At 44.9% G+C, this 14556-nt stretch overlaps 1 protein-coding gene across 2 annotated transcripts in view; it reads right to left on the reverse strand.

The window, feature by feature from the left end:
• Window positions 1–280: 280 nt before the first annotated feature.
• Window positions 281–14556, reverse strand: part of FAT4 (FAT atypical cadherin 4) — a 152468-nt gene continuing 138192 nt past the window's right edge. For both annotated transcript variants that reach the window (XM_036240897.1, XM_036240896.1), the window contains exons 14-17: window positions 11136–11260; window positions 9042–9259; window positions 4369–4630; window positions 281–2227 (exon numbers count right to left, since the gene is read on the reverse strand). In XM_036240897.1, the coding sequence (XP_036096790.1) occupies window positions 372–2227; window positions 4369–4630; window positions 9042–9259; window positions 11136–11260 (2461 nt within the window). In that variant the 3' untranslated portion in view covers window positions 281–371. The remainder of the gene's footprint in view (window positions 2228–4368; window positions 4631–9041; window positions 9260–11135; window positions 11261–14556) is intronic.

Below are 14556 nucleotides of genomic sequence, written 5' to 3' on the forward strand. Positions count from 1 at the left end.
GAGGGTCTTCTCTACACTTTACAAGGATGGGTTAAACCTCAGGGGCCTTGCGATGCAAGACAGAACAACAGTAACACAACGGCAACAGTACACAACCCCACTGTGAGAGCCACAAGTTCACGTCCGCACGGCAAAGGGATTCATGGTTACAGGAAACACCTTTCCGAAAGCTGCACCTACCACTAGTCACCAACACGATGCATGCAGGACCGACACGTCAACGGAGCACCTTTAAATGAAAGAGCTGTTCAGAGTCCCTTTCAGCAGCACTGTGGTTATTATTTTTGTTTCCCTCCAACACCAGTCCTCGCTGGCCGGGACGAGGACAGCGCCACGCCCTTGTCTGTCTGCAGCCTGCCCACCCTCGGCCTTCACACGTACTGTTCGGCTTCCCCATCCTTGGGGACCGGCTGAGCCGCCCCGCTTTTGCCGTCCTCATGTGCTGCTGCTTTTTCTGGGAGAGAGGCCAGATCTTTAAAAACATCCACATAGTGTCCGAAGCCAGGGCCCCAGTTCAAGAGGTGGTCCCAGTTGAAATTCCCTGCTTGCTGCCCCAGCTTCAAGGGCAGGGTGCTGTCGGCCGGCCCCGGCGTCTGTGCGCCCCCGGGCGCCCCCTCCGCCCGGCGGCCGTGGTACCTCCGGGGCTTCAGCCTGGCGCCGTAGTTATCTTCATCGTCCGCATCCGACTCGTTGACTTGGGACAACTTGGGCATCCTGGAGGTGTACACCGTCGGCTTCTCCCTGTCGTACTCCATCTCGGAACAGGTGAAGGACTCGTGCGAGTCGCTGTCGGACGAGGATTCCGGGGCGGGGATGCCGTCGGCGGGGTTCCTGGTTCGCGACAGCGGCCTCCGGCAGTCCTCCTCCGAGGACGACCTCCCGTGGTCCGCACTGCAGATGCTGGGGTTCCTGGGGCGCGGCGTGTTGAGCCTTTCCACCTCTTCAATGGAGAGCCCCACGGGCGGGGAGGACTCCAGCGGGATCTGCCCGATCGGCTGCTTCAGGCGGCTGCCGGGGCGGGAGCCGTGCGCGCCCAGGGCCTGCGGGCTCTTGCTCCTCCGCCCCAGCCTGGTGGCGTAGTTGAAAAGGCCAGGCTGGCAGGCGTCCCCGTGCGCGTCGGCGCCCGGCTCCCGCGCAGCCAGGTGCAGCTCGCGCGCAGGGCTGTTGCGGTAGAAGGTGGAGGACTTGGCGAAGGGCGCGGGGCTGTGGCGCGACAGCGGGTTGGGCGTCGGGCAGGCCGAGTGGCTGAGGGAGCCGGTCCGCACGCCTGGGCCGTAGGAAGGCTGGTAGGTCAGGCTGCTGGCGCCCAGGGGCATGGGCGACTGCCTGGCGAAGCCCAGGGGGCTGTGCCTCTGGATGGAGAACTTGGGGGTGTGGCTGCGGAACTGCTTGTAGTGCTGGATGATGTCGGCGTCGGACGGGGCGATGCTGCTGGCGTTGTCGATGTCGTAGTGCTCTATCTCCTGCTCCGGGGAGGCCAGGGGCGCGCTGGGGATGGTCTCCGAGTTGTGGGGGAGGTCGCTCTCGTCATAGATGAGGTAGGGGTTCTCCCTTTCAATGATATCGGGCTTGGGGTTCCCCTCCGGCTGCTTCCGCACCGTCATGTCATCCCCGTAGGGAGGGATGTTGTCTGGGTCGTCAAAAGCCACGTTCTCGCTCCCCTTTTTCTTCTTCTCCTTCGGTTTCTTCTCCTCCTTGGGGTCTTTGGTCTTCTTGCCTCTGCACTGGTTACAGAGGATCAGGCTGAGGACCAGGAGGGCCAGGACGGTGGCGCAGCTGCCCACGATGGCGGGCACGGCCCACAGGGGCAGGGAGATCTCCTCAGGGCCCTGACTCAGGACGCACACGTGCCCCCCGGGGCTGCTGGCTTTGCACACCCTGCCCTGAGGACAGACGACGCCCAGGCAGGCCACCACCGTCTCACAGGTCCTCCCCGTGTGCGACTCCGGGCAGCTGCAGGTGAAGCCCGAGTGCAGGCCCGGCTCGCAGCTGCCCCCGTTCTGGCAGGGGTGGGAGGCGCAGTCGCCGGGGGGCACACACTTGTAGGCGTACCACTGGTTGATGCACAGTAAGTCGCCCCAGCAGGGGTTGCTGGCGCAGATGTTGGGCCCCCGACAGCCGATCTTCACCGAGGGGTCCGTCTTGGAGATGGAGGCCAAGCTGTGCTTCCCGCTGAAAGGCAGACTCTCCCCGCCATACAGCATAGACGCGATGCAGCCGTCGAAACCTGCGGGGACAGGGCGGTCAGAGCAAAGGAGGGCTGATGGAGCCCGCTCCAGGGGAGCCACAGAATCACATCACGGGAGCCCAGAGACCACCGCCTGGCAGCCAGCGTCCCGCTCCAGGGCTGTATATCTGTCCGTCTGACTGCCTAGCTTCTGAGCAAGGCCGGGAAGACACCCACCACCCCGCTGCGGGGAGGATGGGATCCCCCTGCGGAACATTGGCCAACGACTCAGACAGGCTGCGGGTGCTCTCTCTCCCTCTCTTTGTTTCTTTAATTATCTATTCTTTTATGTTTATAGTCTACATACCAAGAACAGTGTTCATAGAAATAAAATTAATTTGAACAAATATGTATAAAGAACACAAAAGAGGCCAATGGCTTCCCTCATGGGATCATGCGCTCTCAATGGAGGGGATATTGCGCCCCCGGAGTTGAGCATAGGTTCTTGGGGAGCAAAAGAAACATCTTAGCTATTACAGTGATTTGTGGGTCTTGAAAGGGAGATACAGAGTAGAATTCTATATTTCCCAAGTAGGGATAGCGGGGGTTAGAAAAAAAGGTCTAAAATGGCTCCTTAGAGGGTGATGATTAGTTTTTTAACATATTGAGAAACATGTTGGTAGACTAGAGTTTTGCTAATAATCCTGTCCCAGGGCCCAAGACTCCATTTTGTCACTAACAAAATGCATGATTTGCATTGACTTGTTTTCCTAAATGAATTAACCTAAATGAATTTCCTAAATGAATGTCCCAATGAATTAACATCTACATTCTCAAATAAGCCCAATATAAACAACTTATAACCCGGACTTGGACATTGCTGCCCTAATTCCATTACTCCCCCATGCATGCTTCAAGTTTCCTCTTACTAATGCACCCTTCCAGTCTAGTGACCTTTGCATCTAGTGGTCCATGCTTTTTCCATCAGCCGTGATATTCGCATTCGCTCCTACTCTCCGGGTTTTCCTTCCATGGCATAGGCTCCTTTCTCTGTCAATCACATCCATGCCCAGAGCTTCCGTGAGCTGCTGGACACTGATAACGCCTAATACGTATTTCCAGCTAAAGCCGAGTGCTGATGGTAGCCCATGTACTGAAAGGTCTTTCTCAAAGGTGCTCTCCACCCAAAATGTCCCCAACCCAAACCCTGATATTTCCCATAGACCTGTTTTCCTTTGTCCTGTTCTGCAGTTGCCTTTCTTAGTGGAACCACCCTTCTAGTTGAAAAGTCAGAAACCTTCCTGAATTTTACCCAAACCACCAACAGTATAGTTGATTCAAATTTTTAAATAGTTCTTCCCTACCCACTTCTTTACACTCCTCTGCCACCACACCAGTCAACCTCACACAATACTGTGCCTACACTGCTGGAGTCTTCCCAGCTAATGTACGTAAGTTCAGGGGAGTCGCCTTCCAATCATGCCCCATGGTGCAGCCTGAAAGATCTTCAACGTCACTGGACCCTCCTAACACTAATTTGTTAGTAACTTCCCATTGTTCTGAGAATCAGACCGAAACTCTATCATGGTCTAGAAGGCCCCACTTCATTTCCCACCTTCATCCTTGGTGCTGGGTTCTGGGATCTTGACTTACTCTACTTTTTTACATTTTTTTTTTTTTTTAACGTTCCTGTCAATATAAGTAAATCTCTCATATTCTCCCATCCTCATCTTCAGAGTTCAGATTTAAGTACAAATGTCAATTTTCCAGGAAAGTTTCCCTTTCTCCTTTTTGGGGCAATCTCTTCGAATTCTGTATTCCTCCTTCACATCATTTGTTATGACTTAAAATAATATGTTTACATGTATAATGGGCTTTTCATTAAGTTCACCATTGACAAGTACAGGGCTCAGTGATATGTGTTGTGTGAATGAACACATGAGTGAGCAACTGAAGCGATGTATAAGTGAATGCTTGGTGGACAAGGAAACCATCAAAGCATCAGGGACTGAACTAGGAGTTGGAAGAACAGACGCAAACATCTACAGTAACTGATGGCCAATCATCCATCCATCATACACTTTCAAAAGAGGGTTATGACAGCCTTAGAATATTCATAAGAGATAATACCAGAAACCCAACTACTTTTAGAGAAACAACTTTACCTGTCCTTTGTGACTGTCCTCAACACAAGCCTTTACCTGTTTGGGTATCTCGATGAGCTTGATTGGGTGGGATTCCTCCAAGGGATATAGTGAGCACATCGAGGCCACCAAAATCCTGGGTGGGGTGGACAATATCTCTGTTGTAGATCCTGTCGATGGACAATACTGTGCCTGTTCCGTTTTTTCCCATTAGAAAAGTGTGCCAGTGGCCATCGGCAACATACACTTCAGGAATATTTCTCTCCACCTTCCCCGCAATTCCTGCATCTGATGTAAAATGTACTTTGCCATTCTTAATCTAGAAACACATGAACATAATGTACAATTAAACTATAATATACTTGAATAACAATGAAGTAAAACCTTACAATATTGCTCAATTTACAGCAGACAGAACAGCTCAAGAGGCTGGCTGTGTTACAGCATACTTACTATCTAGCTCTGTGATTTTAGGTAACAGAGATCTTCATATTCAACCGTTAACAATAGTTTTCAAGGTGCGATCATATTTGTACCTCATTATTCAAGATGCACAGAATCATATTCCAGAACACAACTGAGATAATAACGGGGTGACTACCCCTTTTAAGATAAGTATATCGCAACATTTTTGCGTGTGATTTCCTATAATTTAATAGCAATGGTGAATGTAAAAAAAAAAAAAATTGGTCAGTGTAGTCAATGGCCCATAATGATAAAAAAAATATTAAAACTACTTGCAAAAATAATTCAATGCTTAGATAAAAATGAAGCATAGTCGGAAAAATAAAGACAAAAATGCATTGTTTTACCTATCATCGATCTACAACACGTTGGAATCTTAGGGGAAAAAAGCATGCCTATTATTGTTACATCAGTTACTGAAATTTAAAAAATGATGATGAGTAAAGGGTGAGTTTTTAATCACATGGCGTCTGGGCACGTCTTCACTTCGGTTCTCTCTTCCAGTTTATCTAAGGGATATTTGGTTTCTGTTCCTTCGCCCAGCAGAACACTGGGTAACAGGACGCTCCTACTCCCATTTCCAATGACCAAGTTTCCAGTATTCTGAGTAGACAGTTTGGAAAATAAAATAATTTATGAGACAGATGAACATTTGGTTCAGAGAGCATCCTCGCATCAAACTCCCAGACAGAGCTGGTGCCCGCAGGGGGATGAAGTGACACCATGTCTCAAATGACGGGCATGGGAGGAGGAATCAGTTTATGTTGTCACTCAGAGCAAATGCCATGTCTCCATGCACAAACACATCTGGTAGAGCTGAAAGTCAGTACTTTTGTACTGCGGAAAATATGCCTAACACATTTACATATGTTATTCATATTGTAATATTTTATTAAAGCAGTCTCTCTCAGATAATAATATATTTCAGTACCAAACTCAGAGAGGGAAAAAAGAGAGTTGTGGTTAAATGACAATAACATTTCATCAAATGGGCAACGTCTCATGACATGCGGTAAAAACAGCAACGCGTCTTTGGTTATAGCCAGAGCCCTTTTTGGAAACACGCCTTGGGAAGAGCCTTCTCTCAGCTCTGTGTTTCTCGCCTGATGGATCGCAACTCCTCATCCTCTTACCTGCAGAGGGAGTCTTTGGAACAGACCGCAGAGTGAACTTAAAAAGAACTGTGTAACATCCTTAATGTCTTCCTTTGCCATACTAATGCTCTACCGAACTCCTGTATTCTTTCTAACTTTTAAAACATCATGCTGATGTTCTGCTTTGTTCATGTATTTATTTTCCAATCTACAGAGCTCTGAATGCCTCATCCCAAATTTGTACAATATACCTAGCCTCACTTGAAAACCAAAACAAACCGTCCGGCCAGTGTGACTCAGGGGTTGAGTGTCGACCCATGAACCAAGAGGTAGCCGGTTCGATTCCCAGTCAGTGCACATGCCCAGGTTGTGGGCCTGATCCCCAGTGGGGCATGCAGGAGGAGGCCAGTCGATGTTCTCTCTCATCGATGTTTCCATCTCTCTCTCCCTCTCATTCCTCTCTCTATAAAATCAATAAAGGAAAAAAACAAACTAAAAACAAATACAAACAAACCAAAAAGCTATGCACCACAGCACGGACTTGATTTGGAGTAGAAAGCCCATCATCCGTTATTCCAGAACTCCAGATGCGGAGACACCAGATACGCCAGGACAGGAAAGAGAGCTGGGGACCACTTTGCAGGGTCCATACAGCACCCGGGCGAACTTTTCTTCTGCTTTTCTCTCTGCCACGTTCTCGCCCTCATTTCTCCTCTCTCCTCCAACCATGCACAATGCCGTTGACCCTTTTATTTTCAATTGCACACAAAGTGTGTGTGTGTGTGTGTGTATGTGTGAGAGAGAGAGAGCTGAGTTAGACCATGCAGAAAAAAAGAAAGGAGCTGTCAGAGAGAGAGCCAAAGGAATGAGAGAAGAAAACCAGGGGCCTGGTCACTGATAAGCCAGCTGATAAGGAGCACGCATCTGAACCAGCTTCCCAGGCTGCGTGGACACAGCCTTGCCTGTCATCCCAACTCCAGCCCCCTCTTCCTGTCTATTGAGTTCTCCTTATTCACTGGTTTTGGGTTTGTTTGTTTTTTTAATCTACTTACTTCACCTGCCAAGCCCCTTTAATCTCTGAAAAGATGTTTTCCAACATTTCAAACAAAAGAAATGTGCATTTTGGTCTCATCAGCCATTGTTTGTACTCACAAGCATCGACTGTGCCCTTCCTCACACAATCTGGACACGGGGGCCGGCCGCTGCGCTGGGGCAAATGCAGGATTTGCTGGTGACCAAAATGAGCCCTGACATTCAGCCTGTTTCTCAAGGAAGGGAAAATTCTGTCTCTGGTTTCTCCAACCACACTGGCTTAAAGAGCTCCGGTACAGAGAGTTTTTCGATGTCATTTCAATGGCATGGGGACCTGGACGCAGACAACATGCAGACTGTCGTGTCTGCGCCTCTCGGAGGAGACGCTTCTTGGGGACTGTGCAGGTCCACCTCTCTCTCTGCCTCTTTACTTTCCTGGCTTCTAATACACTGTTCGAGGAAAATCATAAACACCAACTAGTGACATTAGACAGTGACTCGCGGGCTTTGTTTAGCAGTTGCTTGGTTAACTCGGCAACCGGCTCTTTGTTTCCATAGTGGAGGTGAAGCTAGAGGCTGACATTCTCTAGGGCTGGCGCTAGGGACACTTCCAGAGGAACGGGCTCTGTTTGCGGGGTGCTGTGGCGTGCACTGTGGGGTGTTTACAGATATGCCATCTCCCCCAAACCACGACAAGGAAAATGTCTCCAGACTTTGCCAAATGTCCCTGCAGGGTAAAATCACCCCCAGTTGGGAATGACTAGACAAGGGGATTACAACAGAATTTTTAAGAGATTGGTATTTTTTACTTCTTATTAAAGATATGTACACGGAACGTAACAACAAGAGCTGGCTGGGATAAAGAGGCATTTTGAGAATAAAAAGAAGTTTAAAGGTGAACATCTGTTTTTATTTTTAGTATTACATGTGAATTAAACCTAGCATTTTTCTATGCATTTTGCTTTATTAACTAAGTTTTTAGTAATTTTGAAAATATTGCTTTATAGGTGGGAAAAAAATCAGGAAACCTGCATTTTTTAAAAAATAATTTACCAAAATTCATATAAAATTATGAGTAGAATTAGAATACTCAAAGTAATACAGAAAAGAAATAATACAAAACTAAAGATGATGATGATATATGAGACATCTTATTTGTAGGAAAAAAAGCAGAATAATGATTTCAGAAATTAAGAATGCTAAGAGCTGATGGAAAATGCATATCTAATGAAATTGTCCACCAGTCTAGTGTCTCATTTACAGTCAAGAAAAAATAACAAGTTATGTAAAAGCCTAATGAGAAATCAATCCACTGTTTTCATGAAATGTGATGACTAGAAATTATTTACTTAGAACTAATTTTGAGATTTTAGCTATAATTTTACTTGTAATAATTCCAAAGATACTTAACTCCACAGGGTTTAATGGGATAGTAAATTGAATATATGCTCCAGAATAAAGCCAGATAATTTCAAATGTTTTTCCTTATTCCATTCCATTCCCGCCCTTTAATGTTATACAGGGTGGGGCAAAAGTAGGTTTACAGTATTCTCTCTCTCTCCCATTTTTTTCATGTGGGAGGCAGCCAAAGTTTTGGTGGCCTAAAATTAATAAAAGCAAAAAAAAAAAAGTAGGTTTACAGTTGACAGTACACACAACACAAAGTTTCTTCTTGTGTTATTATTTACGGTATTATTTTCCATACGAACAACTATAAACCTCCTTTTGCCCCAGCTTGTAAACATATCAGTATTTGAAATAATTCTTGGAAAAAAAAGGCTTTTTCCATTTCAAAAACACATTATCTTCTTGTTTTACTTTGTTTTAAAGTAGGGGGAAAGCAACCTCAATTTTTATGAGACAAAACAGATCCCAAGTCCCTTCCCTGCTGACCTACCTAGCCTGGTCTCTCCTCTGAACTAAGACAAAAGCGTTTAGAAACCGAACCATTCAGACCTTTGTTGCTCTGGCCAATGCCCGGGAAATAGTTAAGATAGATGACATTGGAACGGTGCCCGGCATTAGTCGGAACTCCAATGGGCTGAAAAAGCAAAGGACAGAAACTGTGGGAGAAGTGATTTCAACGACGACGCAGCCGGCGGTTTAATCCGACGGAGCCCCCGTCCGCTTTGATCTTACCTTCACAGTAGTGTAATTGCTGCTTTCTTGGATGTGGATTAAAACGCCATTCTCACTTCTTGTCCTGAACTTTACTTCCAGACTGTTCACCCCGAACGGCTCCAGCGCGGCCCCGCGGATGCTCTGCCTGAGCAGATACTCCCGCTTCTCCCTCTGGCTCATGTGGTAGTCCAGCCGGCCCCTGCCTCCCAGCGACAAGGCCGTGTCAGGGGTGGCAGCTGCGGGTCAGCAAAGAGCAGGGAGAGAAAGCGCCCGTTATTCCTGAAAGAGTGTCTGCAGGCGACAAAACAGCCCCAAAAGGGACCATGACACCTTTAAGTGTTTGTAATTAATGTCCCCCAACCCTCCTCTTGAAAAAATAATGCCCACGTGTGAATTATTGTCAGGGTGGATTTCAAATGCTCGACTCCATTTCAGGACCGTGAAATGCAAAACGTCGCATGACAGGCATTCATCATTTGGGAAATATTCATTAAATATTTGATACTTGATATACATTATGAATATCTGAGGAGCCAGCCAGCCACCTGTTAAAACTCGGGGGAACTGCAGAGGATCGTTGTTTATAATGGTTCACTGTGTGTCCGAAATTCATAAACGAATGTATGTTTTCATAGTTAGAATGATTTACAAACTTTAAAATCTCTAGCATGTGAGAAATTTGAAGAAAAAAATGTATAAATATTTATATTTGTAACTAACTTTACTACTAGTAATCATCATGTAGAATTTATCATCATGTAAAATTATGATGTCAAATTATACATGAGGATGATCTGACAAGATTGTCACCCTACTGAAGTATGGGAGCACCATAGCTAAAGAAAGGACATAAAATGAGCAAAAAAGGGTTTCAGCATTAAATGGTATGCTTTAAAAAGGCAAATTTTATAGTGTATAAATTATAGCTGTTTTTTAAAAAACAAGCCATTTCTAAAGCCAAAGACTCACTTCATATTCCAGATATACTTGGGTTCCTACTTATTTAATCTTTTTTCCCACTGATTTTTTGATAGAGGGAAACGGAGGGAGGGAGAGGGTGAGAGAAACATCTATGTGAGAAGAAACATATCATTGGTTGCCTCCCACATGACCCTGACTGGGGCCAGGGATTGAACCTGCAACCCAGGTATGCGCTCTTGACCAGAAATTGAACCCCCGACCCTGGTCTGCAGGCCAACGCTCTAATCGCTGAGCCAAACCGGCCAGGGCAGTTCCTACTTATTAAATACTCATCACTTTAAAAAATATCATATATCAAAGTGCTTTTTCTGCTTTAATTTTATCCTAAATAATTAAACACAATCATACCTCTGCTGCTAACATCTTTTTCATTATAGTATCCTTAATTTAATCATGCATTTCTCTTCGTTCTCATATTGTAATAGAACCAACTGATTCTTTTAAAAGGCTGCCAGTTAAATGCAGATTTAAGTACTAACCACTTATTGGAAAAAGCAGCGTTCTGTATCAAAGAGAGCCCGTTAGGGTTGGATAGTCAGTGGGACGTACAGCTTGGAATTAGAGAACGTCCCGGTCTAGTGATGGCTTGAGCATCGGGAAGGTCTCAGTAACAGTAGCATCAGGGTTTAGACACAACTCACGCATAAAGGGATTTAAAAAGTAATATTCAAAAGCAATTCTAATACTGGGAAGTTAAAACGCATGCATCATTTTAGTTGTCACAGATTATGATGCATGGTGTGATGTTTTGAGCTGAGTGTCCAGTGATTTATCGCTTACAGTTTTCTACCAAATACAAAATATCCAACAGAGAAATATAACGGAACGGCAGACACTACGAAGCCCACGGCCTTGTAAAGTGCCTAGCACGCCTATGGGTGAACCAAAACTAAGTGAGACAGTTTTAAAGCGGAAACTAATGACATCTTCCGTGAATAATTCTAAAAGGATGTCACCCTTCCTCAAGTTGGAAATACACATTTTAAAATGTCACTATACTTCACCAATGACTGCCCACTTGATAGTTTCAATATCTGGAAAGGAAACATCACGTAGGGACGTGTGTCGGAGAACGCGTTGGTGCTGGTCACGGTCACGCTAAGTTCTAGGGGAGGCGGAAGGTCTGCGTACATTTTTCACAGTATTTGCCGGTCAGTCCGTCCTTGCAGTGACAGTGCTGCCATGACCAGTGGTCCGTGCAGGTGCTGCCGTGTCGGCAGGGGGTGCGGGAGCACGCGCCTTCCAGCCGAGGGCATCTGAAAGCAAGTCCCAACACAGAGTCAGACAACGCACAACCAGTGGGGCGACGTGTTCAAATTAAACACGAACGTTCTTTAACCTGCTTAGTTTTGTGCGCTCGATTCGTTGACCCTCAAGTTACGACTACATTTTTAGTAAAATATGTTCTTATGGACTTTTTAGAGAGAGAGGACGGGAGAGGGAGAGAGAGAAACATTGATGGGAGAGAGAAACACGGTTCGCTGCCTCCTGCACGCCCCCTGCTGGGGAACGGCACCAGCCAGGCTACAATTACATTTGTAGCCTCTAGTGAACCTGGGACACATGGACCTGCCTCATTCATAAAAGAGACTAAAGAGAATAGCATCTTACCCAGTAAAGAAAAAGAGGTGATAATTGTTTTCTTTAGATTAATTCTTAATTGAGCAAGCTATCTTGGCTCAATGGTCACTTTAGTTAATGTGATCTCTGGGTTATGTGTTTATCTAAGAGCACATTTCGTCTACCAGACAACTCATACAAGTAATGCTTATTAAATGTCTACTATATTGCAAGCCCTATTCCGAGCATGGAGATAAGGTGGCGAAAAAAGTTCATGTGTTCATGGAATATTTCTTTTTCCTTGTGGGGGAAATTGACAGACGCAAACTTAGATAGACGTGTAGTATGTTCAAAAGAAGGAAGCTCTGTGGGAGTTTGGGGGTGGCGGGATCTCTAGATGAGGCAGTGAAGGAAGGACCCCTGATTCCTGTAAAGACCTAAGCAAAGTAACAGAGCAAAGTAAACCTGGTAGAAGATCATTCCAGGCAGAGGGAACGTCAAACGAGAAAGCACCGTCATGCTGAGGAACACTAAGGGGTCAGATGTGGTTAGAGCCCAGAGAACACGGAGAAGTGGAGGTCGATGTGCTGGGGAGTTAACAGGGCCCTGACCTTGACGGCCTGGTCAATCAGGGTAAGAACTGTCTTCTGCTTTTATTTATTTACTTATTTTTTAATATTTTTCTTTATTAATTTTAGAGAGAGAGGAAGGGAGAGGGAGAGAGAGATAGAAACATCAGTGAGAGAGAACAGCAATTGGCCGCCTCCTGCATGCTCCCCACTGGGGATGGGGCCCACAACCTGGGCATGTGCCCTGACTGGGAATCGAACTGGCGACCTCTTGGTGCATGGGTCGATGCTCAATCACTGAGCCACACCGGCTGGGCTGTCTTCTGTTTTTTAAGTGTCATTCTGGTTGCTGGTCCATGAGATGTGACATGTGTGAGAAAGAGAGGAGCCAAAGGTAAGTCTAAAGGTTTGGGCTGAGCAGGTGTGTGGGTGGAGACAGGAAATCTGGGGAAGGAGGAGTCAGAAAAGAAGGCCAGAAGTTCAGTTTTAAATGTAGGTTTGAGGTATTTGTTAGGAATACACATGGAAGGTTGAGTAGGCTACTGGATAGGAGGGTCTAAGGTTCAAGGAGAGGCCAACTTGATAACAATTTAAGGGGTCACCAGCCTTGAGCTGGTCATTAAAACCAAGGACTAAACAGTGACTGGAAGAGGTTAGGAGGTGGGAAGAAGATTCAGAGGAGGAAACCAGGAGTCCACCACGTGCACAAACTACAGGGGATTTTTAGGGAGAGACCGTGGTGGGCTGTCCCTAATACCGCTGAGGTTCAAATAAGACGGGAATTGGCCACTGACTTTCAGCAAGAGGTGATTAACCTCTTTGACACAGAACAATTTCTCAAAGGAAAGACAGAGAATTAGGGTGGTAGAAAGAAATGAAATGGAATTCATGAGGTTTTTTTATAAATAAAAAGGGTGAAATAACAGCATGAAATGAGGTGAGAAAAAACACCATTGGGAGTTAGAGGGCTGGTTTTGAAGGTTTGGGGGACAGAGTCTCTGGCATAAAAGGGCTTGGTCTTCGTGCAAGTGGGAAGTTTACTCGTTTACAAGGTATACCAGGCCCGTGGGCAGTGTGGAGGAAGGAGCTCGGGGGAGTTTTCTTTCGATTGCTTCAATTTTCTGACCGTAGGAAGCACGTTCATTAGCCGAGAAAAAGATGCAGCTATTTGAGGTCTGTGGAAACAGGAGGCTTGGTCTAGTCGCTGAAGAGAGTGTGGAAATTATAATTAGGGGAATGTAATAAATGGCCAGGCAATAGTATGGCCACACTAGAGGTTAGTAATCATACATTTACAAGGATCTGCTTGGTCCATCATTTGCCTTAGTTCCAGGCTGGGTACCGAGCTCATGATTTAGTTTGCTAACCACTAGCTGACTTGAGGCATCATTTAAAAGTCTGAGTAACTCAGTTACCTCACCTATAATATTTACCTCACCAAAGGGTTGTAACGGTTAAAAATACTAAGACTGTAAAATATTAAGAATAGTGTCTGGTCCCTGTAGACACTAGATAAATCTGAAATTTAAAAAAATAAAAGTAAATCTTTAAATTTGGGAGCTTTGAAATATTTCATCTTTAAATCTATACTCCAACACATCCAAAGAAAATGCATATATCATAACAAAATACACATGTTTAGAAATAAAACCGAACTTACTAAGTATAATAAGATAAAGTGTTTCTAGTGAAGCTTCCGTCTTAAATTTGAATCTTTTATGACAAAGAGTGATGAAAAATTAGATTCAAATTCTCATTTCAAGAGAATTATAGCCCAATTTACACATTTTCTGAGAAGTCATGAAATATATGATTCACATAAAGCATAATTAGAGGGAAAATTACCAGAAGAATATTCCTTATAAAATGGCATATATAGAAGCAGTAATTATGTACATATACTAGCACTGCAACCTCTCTGGAAAGTAATTTGGCAATACATAGGACTTAGATCTCTATGTTTTGACCTGAACAGATGTTCAGAACATATTTAAAAGTAGAAACATCAGTATTTCAGAAAATATTTGCATGATTATGAAGATACAGAATTATGCTCACCCAACTATTTACAATGGCAATGAGAACTCTGTGTTTTTATGTACTGTGTAATTAATCATAATGTAACAGTACTATTTCATAATAAAACAATAACAACATATGGAAAAATAAAGGCAAATGCCAAGTTGCATGAAAATACTTAAGATATAAAAAAATTAAGATGTATTTATAGCTTTGACTTTGTAGTTTCCTTTCTAGAAATCTCAAGCAAGAAAATAACATGAGCAAAGAATTCTGTGAATATATATTAATCACAGGGTCATTAATATATTGATAAAGTTGGAAAAAAGTGAGGTGTACAACCATTGTTATAATAGAGCACATCAATATTATAAAAATGCCACGGATACAACAATAACATGAGT

This window comes from Molossus molossus, unplaced genomic scaffold, assembly GCF_014108415.1.
Source record: "Molossus molossus isolate mMolMol1 unplaced genomic scaffold, mMolMol1.p scaffold_m16_p_4, whole genome shotgun sequence".
Classification (NCBI taxonomy): Eukaryota; Metazoa; Chordata; class Mammalia; order Chiroptera; family Molossidae; genus Molossus; species Molossus molossus.